The sequence below is a fragment of the Salmo salar genome, chromosome ssa12, assembly GCF_905237065.1.
Source record: "Salmo salar chromosome ssa12, Ssal_v3.1, whole genome shotgun sequence".
Lineage (NCBI taxonomy): Eukaryota > Metazoa > Chordata > Actinopteri > Salmoniformes > Salmonidae > Salmo > Salmo salar.
In genome coordinates this window covers 85,279,175-85,299,286 of record NC_059453.1, presented here as the reverse complement: position 1 = coordinate 85,299,286, position 20,112 = coordinate 85,279,175, and the positions used below count along the sequence as shown (strand labels likewise).

At 43.4% G+C, this 20,112-nt stretch overlaps 1 protein-coding gene across 5 annotated transcripts; it reads left to right on the top strand.

Annotated features, from left to right (window-relative positions):
• Positions 1-997: 997 nt before the first annotated feature.
• rbm6 (RNA binding motif protein 6) lies at positions 998-14,455 on the top strand. Of its 5 annotated transcripts, XM_045691876.1 has the most exons (22): positions 998-1,111; positions 1,813-1,881; positions 2,049-3,744; positions 3,917-4,006; positions 4,154-4,223; positions 5,292-5,365; positions 7,898-7,972; positions 8,206-8,521; positions 9,085-9,242; positions 9,386-9,486; positions 9,582-9,651; positions 9,741-9,807; positions 10,010-10,089; positions 10,222-10,351; positions 10,510-10,607; positions 10,712-11,092; positions 11,178-11,333; positions 11,433-11,495; positions 11,666-11,968; positions 12,144-12,278; positions 12,772-12,826; positions 13,419-14,455. In XM_045691876.1, exons 2-21 carry the CDS (start codon positions 1,832-1,834, stop codon positions 12,790-12,792), a joined length of 4,134 nt encoding a protein of 1,377 aa, XP_045547832.1. In that variant the 5' UTR covers positions 998-1,111; positions 1,813-1,831; the 3' UTR covers positions 12,793-12,826; positions 13,419-14,455. The 5 variants fall into 5 exon arrangements, with proteins under 5 accessions (XP_045547832.1, XP_013989197.1, XP_045547831.1 ...); XM_014133722.2 differs by lacking the exon at positions 12,772-12,826 and having other exon boundaries at positions 11,669-11,968; XM_045691875.1 differs by lacking the exon at positions 12,772-12,826 and having other exon boundaries at positions 999-1,111; positions 9,744-9,807.
• Positions 14,456-20,112: the final 5,657 nt, after the last annotated feature.

Sequence of the window (20,112 nt, the reverse complement as noted above, 5' to 3'; positions counted from 1 at the left end):
GGCCGTACAATGCATTCAATACATTCACAGTGCGATTTCAACGGATTGTTATTTTTTGGTAAAATTAAATAACTGTGTTTTGTTCAATTTATATAACAACATTCCAAACTTGTTAAGCATTATCTAGTCCAAATATGGCATGATTCGACAATTTGTAGTCAATCAACAGAAGTCAATGATGATTTAATTTACCAATGAATACAAATTAGCTGAAATCGCGCTGTGGATGTATTAGACTTCAGAATTGCTTTGGTGTCATGCAGTCAAGGCATGATATTGATCAACCAATGGTGTGTTAGATACCAGCCATGGACGTTTGACACCCCTCATTTCCATATGGGATAAAGAAATACAGGAATAAATATATACAGTGGGGGGGGGGAAATATTTGATCCCCTGCTGATTTTGTACGTTTGCCCACTGACAAAGAAAGGATCAGTCTATAATTTGAATGGTAGGTTTATTTGAACAGTGAGAGACAGAATAACAAGAAAAATATCCAGAAAAACGCATGTCAAAAATGTTATAAATTGATTTGCATTAGAAAACACTCTGAAGTTTCTAAAACTGTTTGAATGATGTCTGTGAGTATAACAGAACTCATATGGCAGGCAAAAACTTTAACCTTCTGCATCACTTTCAAATACGTACTTTTATTTTGAAGGCAAACAGCAAATTCCAATATTGTGCCTAATCGTTATTATGGCTAGCTTCATAACACATAACCCGGTCCAGTCGAGCCACAGGAGAGCTAGCTGGCTGTTTATAACGTTAGCTTTGGGAAACAGGGTTTAGTAGCTGGCTAGCTATTTATTTCCATGAACTGAAGTTCAATTTCAGAAGGCTAACAACAAGTGGCTAGCTAATACCAGAAGTTGCGGTCCAACACAACATTCTACAATTAAACTGTTCTCTAACGCGTCAAATAGTTTTATTTGACGCGTCAAACAGCGTTCCATAATATACTTGCTGCCATCAGTGGATACTGTAGTTCCCACACTGTCAGAGGACTACAATTCCCACTTAAAAGTTACCGTCCCCGGATATATTGGTTCCTTATAATTTCCGGTCTCCATTTATTCCCCGATTGTTTCTCAGAAGAAATATCAAGGTGAGTCTCCCTTATGAAAAATACGTAGAAATGGATGAAATATGATTATGTAACGCACATATCAACATCTGGCGTAAAATAAAAACATTATATCGTGTATTCTTTGAAAACAGATGGGTACCTGCCAGTATATTAGCTCGCTCGTGGCTTGGAATACAAAGTCGATGGAGGCAGTTAAACGTTGGCGTTACTGTAGCTAGCTAGACATGGTTGCCAGCACGGATAACGTTAGCTAGATGGAACGTCGTCATTAACTGGCAATGCACGCCATCGTCTACTTTGCTTGTTTTTCATCAACATACTTGATAGCTAGCCAGACAGTAAGCTAGCTAGTTTCAACTGATCAACAAATGGTGTAGTAAATATTGACTGAATGGAGCTAGCTACTATCTTACTCAATTTAGCTAGCTAACGTTAGTAACACAAATATTAGCCCTAGCTTAATACCCATGTCACATATCTAGCCTGCTAACGACTCCATTCATTGGCACAACATACGAGGCTAAATAAAGATGGTGGTTGATGCAGACTATGGTATCAATACCGTCTCACTTTGTAGTAGCTACACTGTTTTTGTTTACTTTAATTTTCCCAGATGCTTATCAATCTCCCTATAGAAGGGGTATTTATATTGTGAAGGAAAAAATGCATTAGAGTTAAACTACTGTCTGGAATTTAACATTACATTTTTGCTCTGTCAGATAAGTTGGTTATTTGAAAATGATGTGGGACGGACCCAGGAGAGGACCACAAGGGGGCCCACCCTTTCGGTAAGCAGATGGTGGCAATGGCAGTATGCAAATAGAAAACTATCTTGCAAGAGAAAGTTAATGTTTTTACATTCTTATGGTGGTTACTTGATTTGAGAGCTACTTAATTTTAAAATGTTTGTAAATGTTTAGAGCCCAAAGTATGAATTCTCATTTCTTTGTTCCAGTGGGGACAATCGTGGAGAAATGTTTGGGGGCCGAGATGGCCCTATGCCTGATTTCAGGGGTAGAGACGGAATGAACATGGGTCCCAGGGGACCACAGGATCGGGGGCCTCCTATGGACATGAGGAGGATGGACTGTCCACCTGATATGAGGGACCGTGACATGGAACCACATGACATACGAGGGAGAGGAGAACCACCTAGGGATTTTCTGGGGAGACCTGGAGAAGAACCAGACTTCAGCCTCAGAAGGCAGTATGAAATGTCAATCAGGGACAAGCTGCTTAATGCAGCTGCTGGTGGTGGTTTCATGGGGCCTGGGCCAGGCATGGGAGGGAGAGGAATGGGAGGGAGAGATGTGAGGGGAAGAGGCATGGGAGTGAGAGGCATGCCTCCACGAGATCTACGAGAGTCAAATGACAGATTTATGGACATGAGAGACAGGGATATGTTCCGCAAGGATATGCCAGGCTTCAACAATCCAGACATGGATGGAAGGCGAGGAGGATTTCCCATGGAGCCTATGGGTAGAAATGAGGTGTTCAGAGACATGCGTGATAGGGACAGGCCACCCATAGACAGGCCCCCGATGGGCATGGATGACATTGATGGGTTTAATATGGACATGCCTCCACGAGATCGAGACCGGGGAATGATGGACTTTGACAGGAGGGGTGCTCCCCCATTGAATCCAAGGAAAAGATTTGAGTCTGATACGGACTTCAGAAACCGCGTTGGACCTCCAGCTGAATTCCGAGATAGGGATAGATCTCCCGTAAGATTTGCCGACAATGATGGTGCTCCAATGGATGTCAGGGGAAGGCCTGGCGGCCCTCCAGATCTTGGTGGCCCAAACAGACCCAAGTTTATGGGTACAGATCCAGAAGGCACCCTTAGAGACAGAGAATTCCCAGAAATGGAAGAGGTGTCGCTTGCAGAGGAGTGGAAGAACCGTAAGAAGGAGAAGGACTCTCTTCCATCTCCCATGACCAGAGGTCTTCCTCCTTTCTCCAAAGAGATGCAGGGACAGCGATTCCCTCCAGTGTCCAGAGAAGGTAGTCTTCTTGGAGAGCCGGAAAACTTTAAAGAAAGGAACATGCCATCTACAGAATTCCCTGGGAAAAAAGATGGGCCTCCTTTTGGCTTCCCTCACCCCAACAGAGAAGCTCCAGGTTCCCAGAACTGGGATAAAAAGCCATCCACAGATATCCCTGGGATGGATCTGCCACCTTTTGGCCGTAGAAGTCTTCAGGACCCTCCCTTTCCACCCATGGGTCCTGGGCTCCTGCCAAACATGCCGAACAGAGAGAATGACGGCAAGCGCTGGCCCGAACATGGGGATCCCAAGCAGAATCAAAATGCACCAAATCGAGTTGACAGGCCCCCATACCTCTTGGAGAAGGACAGACCCCCATACATCCCAGAGAAGGCTCCACCAACTCCACTGGGCCATGGGCCAAAAGATAAAACTCGTTTCAAAGGGCCGAAGGATGCATTGCTTGAACAAGGCCCAGAGAGGGTTAAGCTGGTTCCAGGGCCAGACTTCCAAGGCAAAGACCAGGACTACAGGGACATTGATTACAGAACAGGTCCAGGGATAGTCTTTGACTACAAACACGAGGAGCTGCCAGGACCTGACAAAGTTCTAAAAGAATCTAAAGCAGTCCCGCCTCCAAAATTCAGTGACTCTGGTTCCCAGGTTAGTAAACCAAATATTTAGACTAAACCCATAGAAAATGAAAATGTTTTTTATGCATCTAAATACAAATTCTATACAAATGTTCTTGTGCATCTGTTGGTTGTCCATTTTGTCATTTATGTGAATTTCAATTGCTTTAACCTGTTATTTAAATTTGAACTGTCAACTAAAGGATCAGGATTACCGGAGTGCATCTGTGAAGGACAAGGTTACTCATACAATTTGCATCACTGGGATTCCTAAGACAGCCACAATGGAGCAGGTAGGAATCAAAACAGACATTTAGCTTTTGACTTGATACTTTTCTGATTGCACAAAATCATGCAGTTCGGTGATAGAAGTTTAGTTATATACGTATAGGTGTGTGTGTGTTAAGGTTAGAGCCTAACAATATTTAATTATCTTTTAGATCCTTGGTGCCTTTGCAGTTCGTGATGGTGTCCCAATGCAGGGCATGAAAATCAAGAATGTTGTGCCAGGTGAGACAGAAGTCCCCGTGTGGACATGCTCAACTCGAACGATATCTCGAATCTCCTACGAATTGTTTCGCTATTTCGCTATTCGAATCATACGCTCATATTCTTTTCAAAGTGTCTTTGTTGCCTCCGATGTTCTCGGTCTTGATGCAATCGCTCATCAGTTCAACAGCCAAGTTTTCTAAGTATTTAGCCATTAGTGTTTTTCATTCCTGACAATGTAGGAACACTGTCCAAACATCCTTATTGCAGCAGTCTTTGACAGTGACTATCAGTCACTAAAGTTCTTATGACACGCAATCTCTTATGTTGTTCACACCTTATTTGTTTCCTTATACACCATTTTCTATTTTATTGAAACAAAAAATGAATTGATTACGATATAATATAGGCAGCAAGTTTATATTACAGACTATGCAACTACTTCAGGTTCTTGGTGTTGCTTTTCTCGTCATTCAGCTTAGACGAAAGTTTTCTCAATTATTTGATTGTAGGACTGTATCAGCCATCTACGTTACATTTTGGATCCCTGAGAAGCTACAATACCAAGTTTCTGAGTGACAAAGTATTATGGCAGGTTTAAAATGTAGCAAGACAATCCATACTTTCTTTCATACAAAGTAGGCCTATGCCTTAGTAGCACTTAAATCATACACAGTACACATATGCCTTAGTAGCACTTAGGTTATGCTATGCTTGCAGGAATTTACTTTAAGAGGGACATTTTAAGTAAGCTGTAGTTGGTGTACTTGGGAGTATGTTTACAGACGACATTCAATCCATAGTTGGATCTGGAAAAGATGTTGGTAGTGGCTTTTAATTAAGGAGAACATTGCCAACTCAAATATTAAAGATAAATGACTACAATCCATATTGTGCTGCAAAGGTATGGAGAGATTGGCATACATGTCAAAAAATGAAGAATTAGGACAATGTTCGATTTCCCCCAATGTATTCATCGAAATGCTACACCATCACCACAAATGCTGAATGTGATCTCCTTTCGTGAACTGCTGTCCTTACTGGCATTGACTAACGCAAATCCATCTGTATTTCAAATGCTGTCCCCAGGTTACAGCTACGATACGGCCTATGTGGAGTTTTTAAACCTCGAGGATGCAGTCCACTTCATGGAATCCAACCAGGTGGCCCATCCTCATCTCTCTACATCGGCTGTGCCTTCGGGCAGGAAGAAGGCTTGGGCTGGGGGCGGGCATTTTAGAAGGGGGAGAGGTGGGATCAGGGTTGGTTATTGTTTGGGATCATTTATGGGAGTTACTCCCTACCTGTGGGTGTGTGAATTGACATCGTTGGCGTAGGTTCAAGGGGACTTCGCACAACAATAGCTTAATAATGAGGTCAAAGAGGAGCCGTGCTTCTGGTGATGCACTTGGCATTGAAAAGGAAAGAAAAAGAGAAACCACTTCGAACAACATTCTCCAGATTTGTTTGCCGTAATGTAATCCTCTTAAATCGGAATGAATTTAGAAATTAAAACAAAGAAAACCATCTCTGAGGAAAAAAAACACGTAGTCTCAAAACAATAAATGAGGTAAATGTTTGGATTCATAAGAAATAAGGTACGTTGTATGTCTAAGCCCAGAGGCATATTATCATAATGGGTCTTGTTCCTGGATTCTTGGTCCTCTGTCCCTCCAAGTCTTAGCTGGATAGTTTTCTTTACAGTGATATCTGTTAATTTTTAGATAGCAATGTCAGATCCTTCATGTTTTAGTTTTTTTGCGTCATTTTAACATTGTTTTTATCAGGCTGGGAATAGTAGCTATTGGTGTTATGGGTATTACCTGCAGAATAATATACTAAGGATCCTAAGGTCTTTTCCAGATCACAGACTACTCAGTTTAGATATTATATTATCTTTGAATCATTTACATATTCCAATATAAAGTTATTTATGGAACTTGAAGCTCAATAGAATCAACAACAAAAAAATCACTGCTGCTTTGGGATGGGTTGTGCTTACACGAGTAAGGCAGCCATTTCTGAGCTAGCGTTCAAGTCCATACTAGGTTTGTTTTTTTCCCTTTCAACTTTACACAGACTTTAAATGTACACAAAGTCTCTTATAATTTTGGAGGTGGCCATTATCCTTTCAACGGTCCTTTGGTGGCAATATTGGAAAGTTGATCTGTTTACAGTTTGCTGTGACCCTTTGACTTATTCCTTCTTGGCAATATCTTGCCATCACCTTTGGTTATCCACAAGGCCAACTTTACCTCAGTGTCTTGGGGGTACTTACCACATACATTCTAGAATACTCTGACTGTGTCTTGAGGGTTTTACTCATTCCTTGATCTCAACAAGTGGACAATGCTCGATTTCATTCATCTTTCTCTACACAGAGAGTGCTGTGCATCAACCATAGTAACGTTATTCCTTTACATTGCTGAATGGATAGACTCCATCTCTAAATGCATCCTCCACATCAGATCCACTCTTGCCTGCTAAATACAAGTATACATCTTCTTGATGCTCATTCACTTGACAGCAGAGGAATCTTTTCTCTTGACCACACTTCTTGGCTCACTTTCTCCTTTTGTTGTGAGACCTTTCTATTGGTCCCATTGGTATAGAGCCATGTAAAGTATCAGCAGCTCTCAATGGTTGGTTTTTAGCCATGGTAGCACAGGTGAATGTCAGTGGTGCACGCCATGGGTATAGATTTAGGGTATAGATAACTGATATTTTCCCAACCATATTGGCCTATTCTGGTTCCCATATTGAAGGAATCGTGATGCACTACAATCTTAAGCAACAGACCAACATCAAGGCCAGAGCCATATCTGGCTCTGCTCAAGGCTGGAAAGAAGCAGAACCAGTGACAGGTGTTACACATTCCTTTGATGAGTCTTCTATGTTAAGTTACCCCATTGGGTAGCTGGTTGTTACAATGGTTTTGGGTCTACCATACAATGGTTATGATTTAGTTACCTAAGATATTGATTCTAGAAACATGCGCTACCTCGCAATTGTTTCATGTAGTCAGCTGTATCTTTACCCATCAACGACTACATAAAAAGTTTAAAATACACTCGTCTTGGTTCCTGGGTCTTACAATCCTAACCCTGTTAACAATACCGAACTCAGCAAGTATGGGTTATTGTAGATATAACTGCCACTCACCATTTTAGTTAAACTGGAGATTTTGAGTCTACCAACCTACAGCTTGCATGTCAAATCATGCAGTCATGCCTTTATGCAGATTAGTGTCATATACATTTACAGAGCACAGCCGACACAATGGTATATTGAATTTCATGTTGGATTAAGTACACATTTTAAGTACATATTTGAGCCCTATACTGTCAAAGAATATAGCTTTCTAGCTTTATCTAGTAAGACCACTAATATGAAATTCAAAATCTCCTCCCCAAAGTACTGTACATGAGAAGCTAGAATTTCCACCTCCTGGCAAACAGTAATGCTATAGCATGGAGGAAATACCTTGGACGGTATTGGTTGATCTAAGTTCCATATTCCTGTCAGAACCATAATGGTCGTCCCCTTTACCCTCACCACTGAGGAGGACTAAACCTGCTACAGTGCATGATGGGAGTCTGTTATTCTCTTGGAACATTTAGAATTGTGAGTCACTTGGTTGGCAAGGAAGCAGATTCCTCAGTTTGAATCTAGCTCACTCTCTTCCTGTTTTTCAGGGATCCCTGAAGGTTGGCACTAAAACAGCTCTAATGCGATACGTCCAGCCGGACAGAAGTGGCAAGGAAGCTCTAGTAAGTGTTGGATATCACAGTTAGGGCCTTTTGTAGATGGAAGTGATTTATTCCCTTTACCTTTGATCTTGTTTTAAGCATGCTAGTAGCATAGTTCTTTTTGTTATTGGTAATGTTCACCCTAAGAGTTGTATGCATGCTGGATTTGATTTGCCTGTGCTCCTTATGTTAAGCCATAGGTTGTTGAGACAACCACCACTAAATGACTGATGTGCCTTCTCTTGCTGCTTTAGGAACCAGGGCATAAGGCAGGCCCTCCGACCCAGGAACCCCTACTGCCAAGCCCAGGCCAGCTCCTGGTCAACAAGGCCAAGAATGAGCACCACAGCCAGGATGTCTCCCAAGCCAAGGCCCCAGTTGACCCCCTGTCCCAGCAGGGCTCATGGCAGCGCAGCTCGGACCTTACCCCAGAGGCCTGGCAGCAGCAGGTGGACCAGCAACTTAGACAGCAGGAGGCTGAGCAGCAGGCAGAGTCCTGGGCCAGCCGCAACCCCCCTCGCCAAGGCCCTGGCCCACATCAGATGGACCCCATCTTTAAGGAGAGCAAGAGTGAGTGAGCTGGGGCAATATTGCAATAGTTGGGAATTTTTAATTTGAATAGTTGGGGAGTAGGGAATGTAGAATGGGAATCGTTGGGGAGTAGGGAATTTAGAATGGGAATCGTTGGGGAGTAGGGAATTTAGAATGGGAATCGTTGGGGAGTAGGGAATTTAGAATGGGAATCGTTGGGGAGTAGGGAATTTAGAATGGGAATCGTTGGGGAGTAGGGAATTTAGAATGGGAATCGTTGGGGAGTAGGGAATTTAGAATGGGAATCGTTGGGGAGTAGGGAATTTAGAATGGGAATCGTTGGGGAGTAGGGAATTTAGAATGGGAATCGTTGGGGAGTAGGGAATTTAGAATGGGAATCGTTGGGGAGTAGGGAATTTAGAATGGGAATCGTTGGGGAGTAGGGAATTTAGAATGGGAATCGTTGGGGAATTTAGAAATGGAATCTTTGGGGAGTAGGGAACCCTAGTAAGGAGTTGATGGTGTGATTGTTTATTTAAAACATTTGTTTGTTTCTAAGGAAAGCTCAAGATCAGTGTGCTTGTTCCTCTGTTTCCTCACAGCCATGATCATAAAGAATGTGAAGCCCACCACTACAGTGGAGACCATTCTGAAATCCCTGGACCCCTTCGCCTACCTTGATGAGAGGAACGTTCGTCTGGTCAGAGGAAAACCCCCGGGAGCCAAATGCTTCTGCTTCGTAGACATGGACTCCCATGAGGTATCACATAGCTGCCATTACATGTCAGTTGGCCACTTTGTCATGGTTTATTGAACTCCCATGTGTATGCATGTCAGAGTTGTACCCTGCTTAATGGATGTTACGTCTGTGGATGTCATGACGTGGCCTTTCTTCTATCCTAGCAAGTGACCCGTCTGGTAGAGCTCCTCACCAAGCCCAGGCCTCTCTCTATCGATGGGGTCAGGGTTTACGCTGAGGTTGCTAAGCCACTGAAGAACCAAAAGTGAGTGACACTTATATCATGTAACTAAGCTCTTCAGTGTAAGAACGGTGATGTTATTTTTTTTTTACCATTGATGGTTTGTATTTTCCTACTAGCTACAGAAAAGAGTTTGATAAATCCAACACTTCTCTCCTGGGGTACCCACCTGAGGCCAGTATGACGGAGGTACGTTAGGTGTTTGGTATCATTTTTGGTTTTGTTGAGATAGTGTGTTGGTTAGAAAATGAATGTGTTGTTTTGTACCCTAATCACAGCAGCAGCAGTACTATTCATCCCAACCTCACAACCAGCCACCAGTAGGCCGCCCACCTAAACTGCAAGGTGAGACCTCTCTCATTAGTCAGTATCCCCATTCAAACACTATTCTACCTGACAATGTATGCCCTCCAGGATCTGTACATGAAGAGACGACAAATATTGCGTTGGGCTGTGGTTGTCTGTCTTTCAGCTCAACATGCTTCAATCATCAGGTCATGTTGAGTAGAAAATGAGCAGGAAGAAAATGATTTGTATTTTTACCTAGGCGATCATATGGGTGGACCGATGGGCTCAGACCCTCTCTCCAATTCATCTGTCTCGCACTTGAACTCCAGCATGACTTCGGTACGACACCATCAGACTATTATATAACCACTTTATCCAAAAGTAAAGAAACATTGACAGTTTAAGCAGAGGAAATGCTTGAGTGAGTGTGAAATGCCCTTCTAACCAATGCTTCCCTCTGCCACATCCTAGGGAGGTGGCTATGCTGAACCTCCACCAGTTGATCCCTACCACCAGGCTCTGGACCCCCAGGTCGCCTCTGCTGCAGCAGCAGGGGGGATGACAGCAACAGGAGATCATGGCACTGATGGCTACAGCTATGGTAAGGCCAAACAGTAGGCCAAGTGCCCCTCTCAGACATTAGGGAATATGCAGCTTCAGGACCTCTTGTGAATCTGTGGAAAGAATGTGAATAGACAGGAAATGAATCATTGTCATCTTGTCATACTCTTGTAACAACTGTTTTTTTTATTTGTCCAGCTACTGAAACTCCAGACATGACAAACTACCTGTATGATGCCACGTCTGGGTTCTACTATGATCCCCAGACTACCCTGTACTATGACCCTGCCTCTAGGGTAAGAGTTCTACACAGTAGCTCATATGTGATACATTATCTTCAAATTACCTTGGTGTGTCTGTGCTACTCTACGTCCATCATGTCCAACGTATGTGTGTGCAGTATTTCTACAATGCCCAGACCCAGGAGTACCTGTACTGGGACAGTGTGTCCAAAACATACATCCCCGTTCCCGGAGGACACTCTACAGATACCCAGCTCCCCATTGCCCAGTCTGGTGTTGCCTTGGCGCCAGACGTACAGGCCATTCTGGCTAATCCAGCAGCAGACGCTCCGCTGGACATGAAGAGACCAGAGCCAACCCCTCACTTCGACCCTCCCCAGCTCCTGAACCCCACTCCTGCCCCTAACCCCAACCCTAACCCCAACCCTTCCCCCGAGAGGAGAGAGGAGGAGGACACTGCACCTCGCATGGACAAGAAAGACAACAAAGACAAACCAGGAGAGAAAGAGGAGAAACCCAGGAGCCTAGCCGCTTTCAAGGTTAACCCACAATATAGTCATGTATAATGAAGCTATAGGAACAATACACCACCTTATAGATGGTTAACACGCATGTCTGTCTCAGATCATGAAGGATATGGAGCGCTGGGCTAAGATCCAGAACCGTCAGAAGGACAGCGTCCGTGTTCCGTCCCCTGTACTCAAGACCTCCGGTGGCGGGCTGGACGACAGGAAGTCCTCCAAGGCAGCTGACGCCGCCTTCACCATCTTCGAGAGGAAGGTGTGTACCGGGAGCCTCTGTGACATGCATGCACTTTAATGCAATGGTGTGGAATTAAATCATTTTATTTCACTGTCCCTCTTCTGTTTCCCCAAACAGGGTGGAGACGACCTCTTCAAGAAGCCTATGGCTCCTCCCAAGAAAGAGGGGAAGGGCTCAAAGGTGAGATTGATTGATTGGTGAGGTCACTGCCAAAAGCCTACAATGTTCTGTTGTGTATGAGCAGGAGGAAAGAAGGGATGAATTTGATTCCAATCCATTATGTCTGTGGGGTGTCTTCCTCCCTCCCCGGTGACGTTGTTTCTGAACTTCCTGCTCCCCACCCTTCCCAGCAGTCCATTGGCTCTCTGGGCCTGCTGGCGTCAGACTACGCAGCAACAGGCAGTGATGAGGAGGAGGAGGTGGTGCAGCATGAGGATCCTCAGGCCTCTAGGAGTCAGTCTCAGGAGAAGGAAGACAAGCTGACAGACTGGAAGAAGATGGCGTGCCTGCTGTGTAGGAGACAGTTCCCCAATAAGGACGGCCTGGTGCGCCACCAGCAGCTCTCAGACCTCCACAAGCAAAACATGGAGATCCACATGAAGATCAAGAGATCAAAGAAAGAGCTGGAGGCTTTGGAGAACCAGGAGAAAGAGGTCAGAGGAGGCTAGATTTACACATTTGATAAGTAGTTGTAAAGCAGTTCAATAGTCTTAAAAGCTTAATTTGAGTTGCCTTAATCTCTCTCTAACCTCCGATTCAGCTATGTTCAGGAAGTGTTGTTGAAATGTTATATGAGCAATGTATTGATGTCTGTAATCTGTTCCACAGCTGAGTGCCAGGGAGTCCAACGGCTCCCCTGAACAGAAGAGAAGGAAACATCAACACCAGAATAGCTGGGTCGGTGGCTCCAGGGACATGCATAAAGGAAGCGAGAGGCCGGGGTTAGGTTCTGAGCCTGTTGAGGTACTATAACATCTTTCTTTTTCAGTCTGTTGTCAAGTTGGGTTTCTTGGGGATTTTAACCCCCGTTTTTTTTTTTTATTCAAAGCTTGGTGGTGATTTTAACCCCAGTCGTTTTTTTATTTGACCTCTACGGGATCGGTGTCCACCCCGCGGGATGGTTGAGCTAATGTGCGCTAATGTGATTAGCATGATGTTGTAAGTAACTGGAAAATTTCCCAGGACAAAGACATATCTTATATGGGCAGAAAGCTTAAATTCTTGTTAATCTAACTGCACTGTCCAATTTAAACTATTACAGTGAAAAAATACCATTGCTATTGTTTGAGGAGAGTGCACAACAAAACTTTTATCGCGGCAACTGGTTTGATACCTCTAAAGGTAAATAATGTACTTACATTCAGTAATCTTGCTCTGATTTGTCATCCTGAGGGTCCCAGAGATAAAATGTAGCGTAGTTTTGTTTGATAAAATCCATTTTTATATTCAAATGTAGGAGCTGGGTTCTACAGTTTGAACCCCTGCTGTGTCCCCCATCTAGATGTGTGAAGGTTAGTGTCTTTTCTGTAGGGAAGCTAATTATCCATAATTTATGACATTCCTCGGATTGTGTAAACTAAACATTTTTATTACCATATCATTTTTGTATATTCTCTATAGTTATGAACTTGAAAATGTATCAGTTGACCATTTGGGCAAACTTGATACAACATTTTGAACTGTAATACAATGGTTCATTGGATCAGTCTGAAACTTTGCACATACACTGCTAAATTGCGCCTAGACTCCTAAGTGATATAATGGCCTTTAGCATTTCAAAGTTGATGGGGGGGGAATGCATGTTTTTTCTTTTGTATTATCTTTTACCAGATCTAATGTTATTCTCTTTCATTAATTTTACATTTCCACCAACTTCAGTGTTTTCTTTCAAATGGTATCAAGAATATGCATATCCTTGCTTCAGGTCCTGAGCTACAGGCAGTTAGATTTGGGTATGACATTTTAGGCGAAAATTGGAAGAAAAAAATGGGTCCGACCATAACGAGGTTCTATTAAAGCTAGTTGGTGATTTTAACCCGTTTTTTTTATTTAAAGCTTGGTGGTGATTTTAACCCGTTGTGCTTCCTATCTTATCTTCCACAGAGGAAGAAAAAGGAGTCTGTTGTCTGGAATCATGCCACCTACAAACAAGCGGTGCGCAAGGCCATGTTCGCACGCTTCAAAGAACTGGACTGACATTTCCTCCTTTTCAGTTTATTAAACATTTCGCTAAATTGAGTGAGTCACTGAAGGCTTGTACGGAATGACACATTTACCCAAATGGTGCATACCGTTCTTCAACTGCCTTTGAGCTATGTTTGCTGTTGGTGGGTGTGACCTGATCAATATTGGCGTGACCTTTTCAAATTACTAAACTAATGCAGTGCACCATACACATTTGCCCTCCGTACCACCATACTCAACATTCTTCATAACAGCACCGTTTCCTTTGAATCAAACGCTGCACATCGTTCTGTTCTGCTGAACACACCCCACATCACCCAATCCCGACTGTGTCCCTGTGTTTGTATGTATGGGCAACATTGGTCGAATTAATGTGCCTGCCAAAGCCTAGCGGATCTTTTGGACTGAGCCCACCTCTTACTGTATCTGTGGGCCCACCTCACTGTACTACCAGCAATGCAATCTGTCTGTAGCTGTAGCTGTTGAGACAATGGAGCTGTAGGGAGACCGTTAGGGCCTCCACATTTCTGCAGTGTTCTCTATGCTTGTTCGAGGGCCATTCACAACCCCCCCCCCAGTGCTGACAGAGCCAGATGATCTGAGAGACTGAATTAATGTGAGCAAGATGGCAGGAGAGAGGGAGAAGAAGCAGTGGAGTTGGTGCTAAGTTGCTCTACAGACTCAACCCAAATAGCAAGCTGTCTTTGACCTCCTAATCAATCCTTTTAAGGGATGTAGCTTTTTGTTTTGCCATGTGTGTGTGGCTGATGTGTAGTGTTATTGCAGCCAGATCTGGCGTTGTAGAATACTTGTTGTATGCCACCGGGTGGTTTCAGCTACACACGGTCATTTATTTTAACACAGCCTTTTTACATGGACTTATTCCTTTCCTTGTTTGATTTATACTCTGTATTGTGTGCACACCTTTTTTAAGTAAAATATGAAATCTACTTGAATTTGAGTCTGTGGTTTATTTCTTTGAAATGTGTGATATTAGTTTAGAAATGTGTGCAATAATGGACTGTGTCAGACAAATGTTCGGCAACTCTCCATTGGGTGGCAGCAGTGTTCTTTTGAGATATGTACAGTCACTGAACCTGAACTTATTTGTCTTCCCATGTTACATCATTACCCATTCAGATAATGCAATGAACTGGAATACGCTTATGATTTTTTTCATTTATTTAAAAATCATTTTTTATGGAATTTGCACAATGGTCTTTGCTCATTGGTCTTGGATATTGTTGACAGTGATGAGAAATAGGATGTTATAAAACTGATTTGTCTGTCCATTGGCATTGCCATGGCTACCCAGACTCCTTGCTACGCCACGCACACAGACCTTAGTTTCTTCTCAGCAGTAAGTCTGGATCTGAGTACCCCCCCCCCCTGACCCTACACTGAATGCCAACACATTCGGGGCCATCTGATTGGGCCAGAAAAAGATGGGTTGGGCCAGAACACAGTGGGTAAAGCGGCTGTGAGTCTGTTTTTTATTTATTTTTATTTCACCTTTATTTAACCAGGTAGGTAAGTTGAGAACAAGTTCTCATTTACAATTGCGACCTGGCCAAGATAAAGCAAAGCAGTTCGACACATAAAACAACACAGAGTTACACATGGAGTAAAACATACAGTAGAAAAATAAGTTTATATACAATGTGAGCAAATGAGGTGAGATAAGGGAGGTAAAGGCAAAAAAGGCCATGGTGGCAAAGTAAATAAAATATAGCAAGTAAAACACTGGAATGGTAGATTTATAGTGGAAGAAAGTGCAAAGTAGAAATAGAAATAATGGTGTGCAAAGGAGCAAAATAAATAAATACAATAGGGGAAGAGGTAGTTCTTTGGGCTAAATTATAGATGGGCTATGTACAGGTGCAGTCATCTGTGAGCTGCTCTGACAGCTGGTGCTTAAAGCTAGTGAGGGAGATAAGTGTTTCCACTTTCAGAGATTTTTGTAGTTCGTTCCAGTCATTGGCAGCGGAGAACTGGAAGGAGAGACGGCCAATGGAGGAATTGGCTTTGGGGGTGACCAGAGAGATATATCTGCTGGAGCACGTGCTACAGGTGGGTGCTGCTATGGTGACCAGTGAGCTGAGATAAGGGGGGACTTTACCTAGCAGGGTCTTGTAGATGACCTGGAGCCAGTGGGTTTGGCGACGAGTATGAAGCGAGGGCCAGCCAACGAGAGCATACAGGTCGGGCTTTGGTGACAAAACGGATGGCACTGTGATAGACTGCATCCAGTTTATTGAGTAGGGTATTGGAGGCTATTTTGTAAATGACATCGCCGAAGTCGAGGATTGGTAGGATGGTCAGTTTTACGAGGGTATGTTTGGCAGCATGAGTGAAGGATGCTTTGTTGCGAAATAGGAAGCCAATTCTAGATTTAACTTTAGATTGGAGATGTTTGATGTGAGTCTCGAAGGAGAGCTTACAGTCTAACCAGACACCTAGGTATTTGTAGTTGTCCACATATTCTAAGTAAGAACCGTCCAGAGTAGTGATGCTGGACGGGCGGGCAGGTGCAGGCAGCGATCGGTTGAAGAGCATGCATTTAGTTTTACTTGTATTTATGAGCAGTTGGAGGCTATGGAAGGAGAGTTGGAGGCATTGAAGCTCGTCTGGAGGGTTGTTAACACAGTGTCCAAAGAAGGGCCAGAAGTATACAGAATGGTGTCGTCTGCGTAGAGGTGGATCAGAGACTCACCAGCAGCAAGAGCGACATCATTGATGTATACAGAGAAAAGAGTTGGCCCAAGAATTGAACCCTGTGGCACCCCCATAGAGACTGCCAGAGGTCCGGACAACAGGCCCTCCAATTTGACACATTGAACTCTATCAGAGAAGTAGTTGGTGAACCAGGCGAGGCAATCATTTGAGAAACCAAGGCTATTGAGTCTGCCGATGAGGATGTGGTGATTGACAGAGTCAAAAGCCTTGGCCAGGTCAAAGAATATGGCAGCACAGTATTGTTTCTTATCGATGGCGGTTACGTTATCGTTTAGGACCTTGAGCGTGGCTGAGGTGCACCCATGACCAGCTCTGAAACCAGATTGCATAGCGGAGAAGGTGCGGTGGGATTCAAAATGGTCGGTAATTTGTTGACTTGGCTTTCGAAGACCTTAGAAAGGCAGGGTAGGATAGATATAGGTCTGTAGCAGTTTGGGTCAAGAGTGTCCCCTCCTTTGAAGAGGAGGATGACAGCAGCTGCTTTCCAATCTTTTGGAATCTCAGACGACACGAAAGAGAGGTTGAATAGGCTAGTAATAGGGGTTGCAACAATTTCGCCAGATCATTTTAGAAAGAAAGGGTCCAGATTGTAGGGGTCCAGATTTTGCAGCTCTTTCAGAACATCAGCTGACTGGATTTGGGAGAAGGAGAAATGGGGAAGGCTTGGGCGAGTAGCTGTGGGGGGTACAGTGCTCTTGACCGCGGTAGGAGTAGCCAGGTGGAAAGCATGGCCAGCCGTAGAAAAATGCTTATTGAAATTCTCAATTATAGTGGATTTATCGGAGGTGACAGAGTTTCCTATCCTCAGTGCAGTGGGCAGCTGGGAGGAGGTGTTCTTATTCTCCATGGACTTTACAGTGTCCCAGAACTTTTTTGAGTTTGTGTTGCAGGAAGCAAATTTCTCCTTGAAAAAGCTAGCCTTGGCTTTTCTAACTGCCTGTGTATATTGGTTTCTAACTTCCCTGAAAAGTTGCATATCACGGGGGCTGTTCGATGCTAATGCAGAACGCCACAGGATGTTTTTGTGTTGGTTAAGGGCAGTCAGGTCTGAAGAGAACCAAGGGCTATATCTGTTCCTGATTCTAAATTTCTTGAAAGGGGCATGCTTATTTAAGATGGTGAGGAAGGCATTTAAAAAAATAACCAGGCATCCTCTACTGATGGGATGAGGTCAATATCCTTCCAGGATACCCGGATTGGATACTGTAATTGGATTACCTTGTGATACCGGATGCTATTGCTCTGGGACTAAATATCAGATGTTAATGTCAATGGTTCCAAGCCAGGTGCCACCTCTCTGCTCATATGTCTCCTTTTTATTTTATTTGTCCCCTGAAATTGTGTTGCTTGCTGTAATTAACCCTCGAGTCATATCTGAAGTCGCTGTGTCCATGGATTCTTTACCCCGGCCTTCAGTCAATGTAGAACAGAACAGCCTTACGTTGCTGTATCTTACAAGACTCCACTCAAGGGAAAACGGACCCATTGATTTGTGTTTTGTGATTTTAGTTCCCATCAGCAGGTTACCTTTGACTCAAACTTTGCTGTCTCCCATCCAACCTGCTCCTTTATTTTCAAGCCTTCAACTAGGAGTGGTTAATGCAGTTTCTAAACAGAGGCATTCTCAGTGAGGGGAGTCTTTAAGTCTGGAGACAGACACATGGCAGGGAAGCAGCACAACTCAGTGGAAAGCCTGTCTTGGCAGGGAAATAAGGCGAGTGCATAGCATTACCACAAACAAACCAAACGCCACCAACAATGGCAGGTTAAAGTGCATGTAGAGTGTGTTTTGGCGAAAAACTCAGCTTGAAATCACATTACTTGCTATCCAACTTTTGTTTTTGGTGTCATAAATGTGCTATGGTTCAGTAATTAATTTCATACTTCCAATTGCAGCTCTGATGCCATGCTGGGTCAACAGATATTCCATCATTGGTAACCCACCATGGTAGGCATTGTCAGGAGTCTGAGAGCTGCAGAGTGATCCCAGCATTGCCCCACCATAGGCTGGTCATAAATCACTGTCCTCTGGCCTGCCATGGCTCTCTCATCGCCTCTGTACCAGAGAACCCCCCTCTCCATGCTCTGGTTTGTGAAAAGGGGAAGGCTACATGACTGTTTGTTTTCTGCTCATGCTTGAGTGTCGGTCGGTTGGGCCCAACATTTTACTTTGTCTGCTTGTCTGACCTCTGCTATTCCAAGCATGGTCTTACTCACTGTCTCGCATGTATCGAGTGCTGTTCAACATTCAGTCTGTTGAATCAAAGCACTCAACTTTTCCTTACACAACAAACTAGTCTATAAATATTGTTTTGGGGAGCTGACACTTCTATTTTAATTAGATGTGAGACGGTGTTACAGCATTGTTCTTATCGGTCTGGTTTTTCTCTGGTTGTAATAGTGAGATCTGTGCTGTGTCAAGTATAGCTCTTTGCAGCAGTACAGAGGGAGACATACATGAAACAGTTCCGTTTCCCCTCTGATATCGACACCATCAGTGTACATTCAGTGTAACATCTGTAGGCCTACAGTAAAAAAAACGAATATGTTGTGATTTTGAGTCCATGGGCTGTCAGTACTGTATTCAGTACACAACATAAGAAAAAAGGGTTCCAAAAGGGTTATTCAGCTGTCCCCATAGAATAACCCTTTTTAGTTCCAGGTCAGACCCTCTGGGGAAAGGGAACCCAAAAGGGTTCTTCAAAAGGTCTTCGTATGGGGACGGCCGAATAACCCTTTTAGGTTCTAGATAGCACCTTATTTTCTAAGAGTGCAGTACTTTATTAGTGTTCTCCTCCATCAAATGATGGATACACACCACCGTGGAGCATGTCTCTGCATGTATCCTTAGTTTAACTGAACTGTAATGTTCATGCTCATCCGCTCACCAAAGTGCCACTGATAGCACATACATCATGGACATTAAAAGGATTATACTGAGGTGTCCTGGTGTTATTTCTCTATTAAGGGAGGTTTGTGTTCTTCTCAAAGTCAGGTTCTTTGATTCACCCAGGTCGTTCATCCCTGCAGATTCCCCCATTAAGCAATCTGCACATATTTCCCTTCAGAGTAATTTGTTATATAGCCAGTGGCACTGATCAAATGAATATTGTCAATGCTGCACATGTACTCTTCTAATACATTATCTTTATTTGCATATAGATGGAGAATGTATCTGGAAGATATCTATTGTAAGTAGAATTCATACATTTCCTTGAATTAGGTATGCTGTATGACTTGGACTCTGAACTTAAGGTTAATTAAAGAAACACCTAGAAGAGAAGTGTTACCGTCTGCAAGATCTGTGTATTAATGGTGTTATAGCTGGACAGTGGGAATACAGCAAGCTTCCACACTGTAAGCTAAAGCACAAATGTTGTCTGGCTATAAGACGACAAGGTGTGCATACTAATAGATATAGACTACTGTGTCTATTAAAAGGACATTGCTGTTGAATGTGCATCTTGGGATATCTTATGCCGAGAAAAAATTCTAATAGCATTGCATGTATGACTCTTCCAAGGGGGCTTTAGATTATGTGGCCCCTTAGTTTATGCATGGAGTAAAGGCCAGCTCTTGTTTTATGTACAGATTTAAATTATAATACCAAGGAAATAGGTAACTGGAGCCGTGCAATTAGAGGTTGTTAATGTTTGCAATTTGACAACATTACACATAGATGTTTAAACGGCCTGTTGCTTGTCTAAAGAAATGTGTATTATGCAGATATCGCTCTGTTAAACCCAGTCAGAATCCATGGCTTTTCTGTACTATCGGCATCTTTGAAAAGAGACTTCTCAGGGTTTCCTTTGTATTTAATGGTCTGATTTCCATTCCTCTTTATATCCGCTCTGTCACAAACCCCCCTCTGTCACAG

What these genes read in the sequence shown, in the direction of transcription:
- rbm6 (XM_014133721.2), top strand. Translation starts at nt 1,832, where the DNA reads ATGATGTGGGACGGACCCAGGAGAGGACCACAAGGGGGCCCACCCTTT. An exon ending in CTGAGGCCAGTATGACGGAG is followed by an intron (nt 9,652 to 9,740) that starts GTACGTTAGGTG and finishes CCCTAATCACAG; the next exon opens with CAGCAGCAGTACTATTCATC. An exon ending in ACTATGACCCTGCCTCTAGG is followed by an intron (nt 10,608 to 10,711) that starts GTAAGAGTTCTA and finishes ATGTGTGTGCAG; the next exon opens with TATTTCTACAATGCCCAGAC.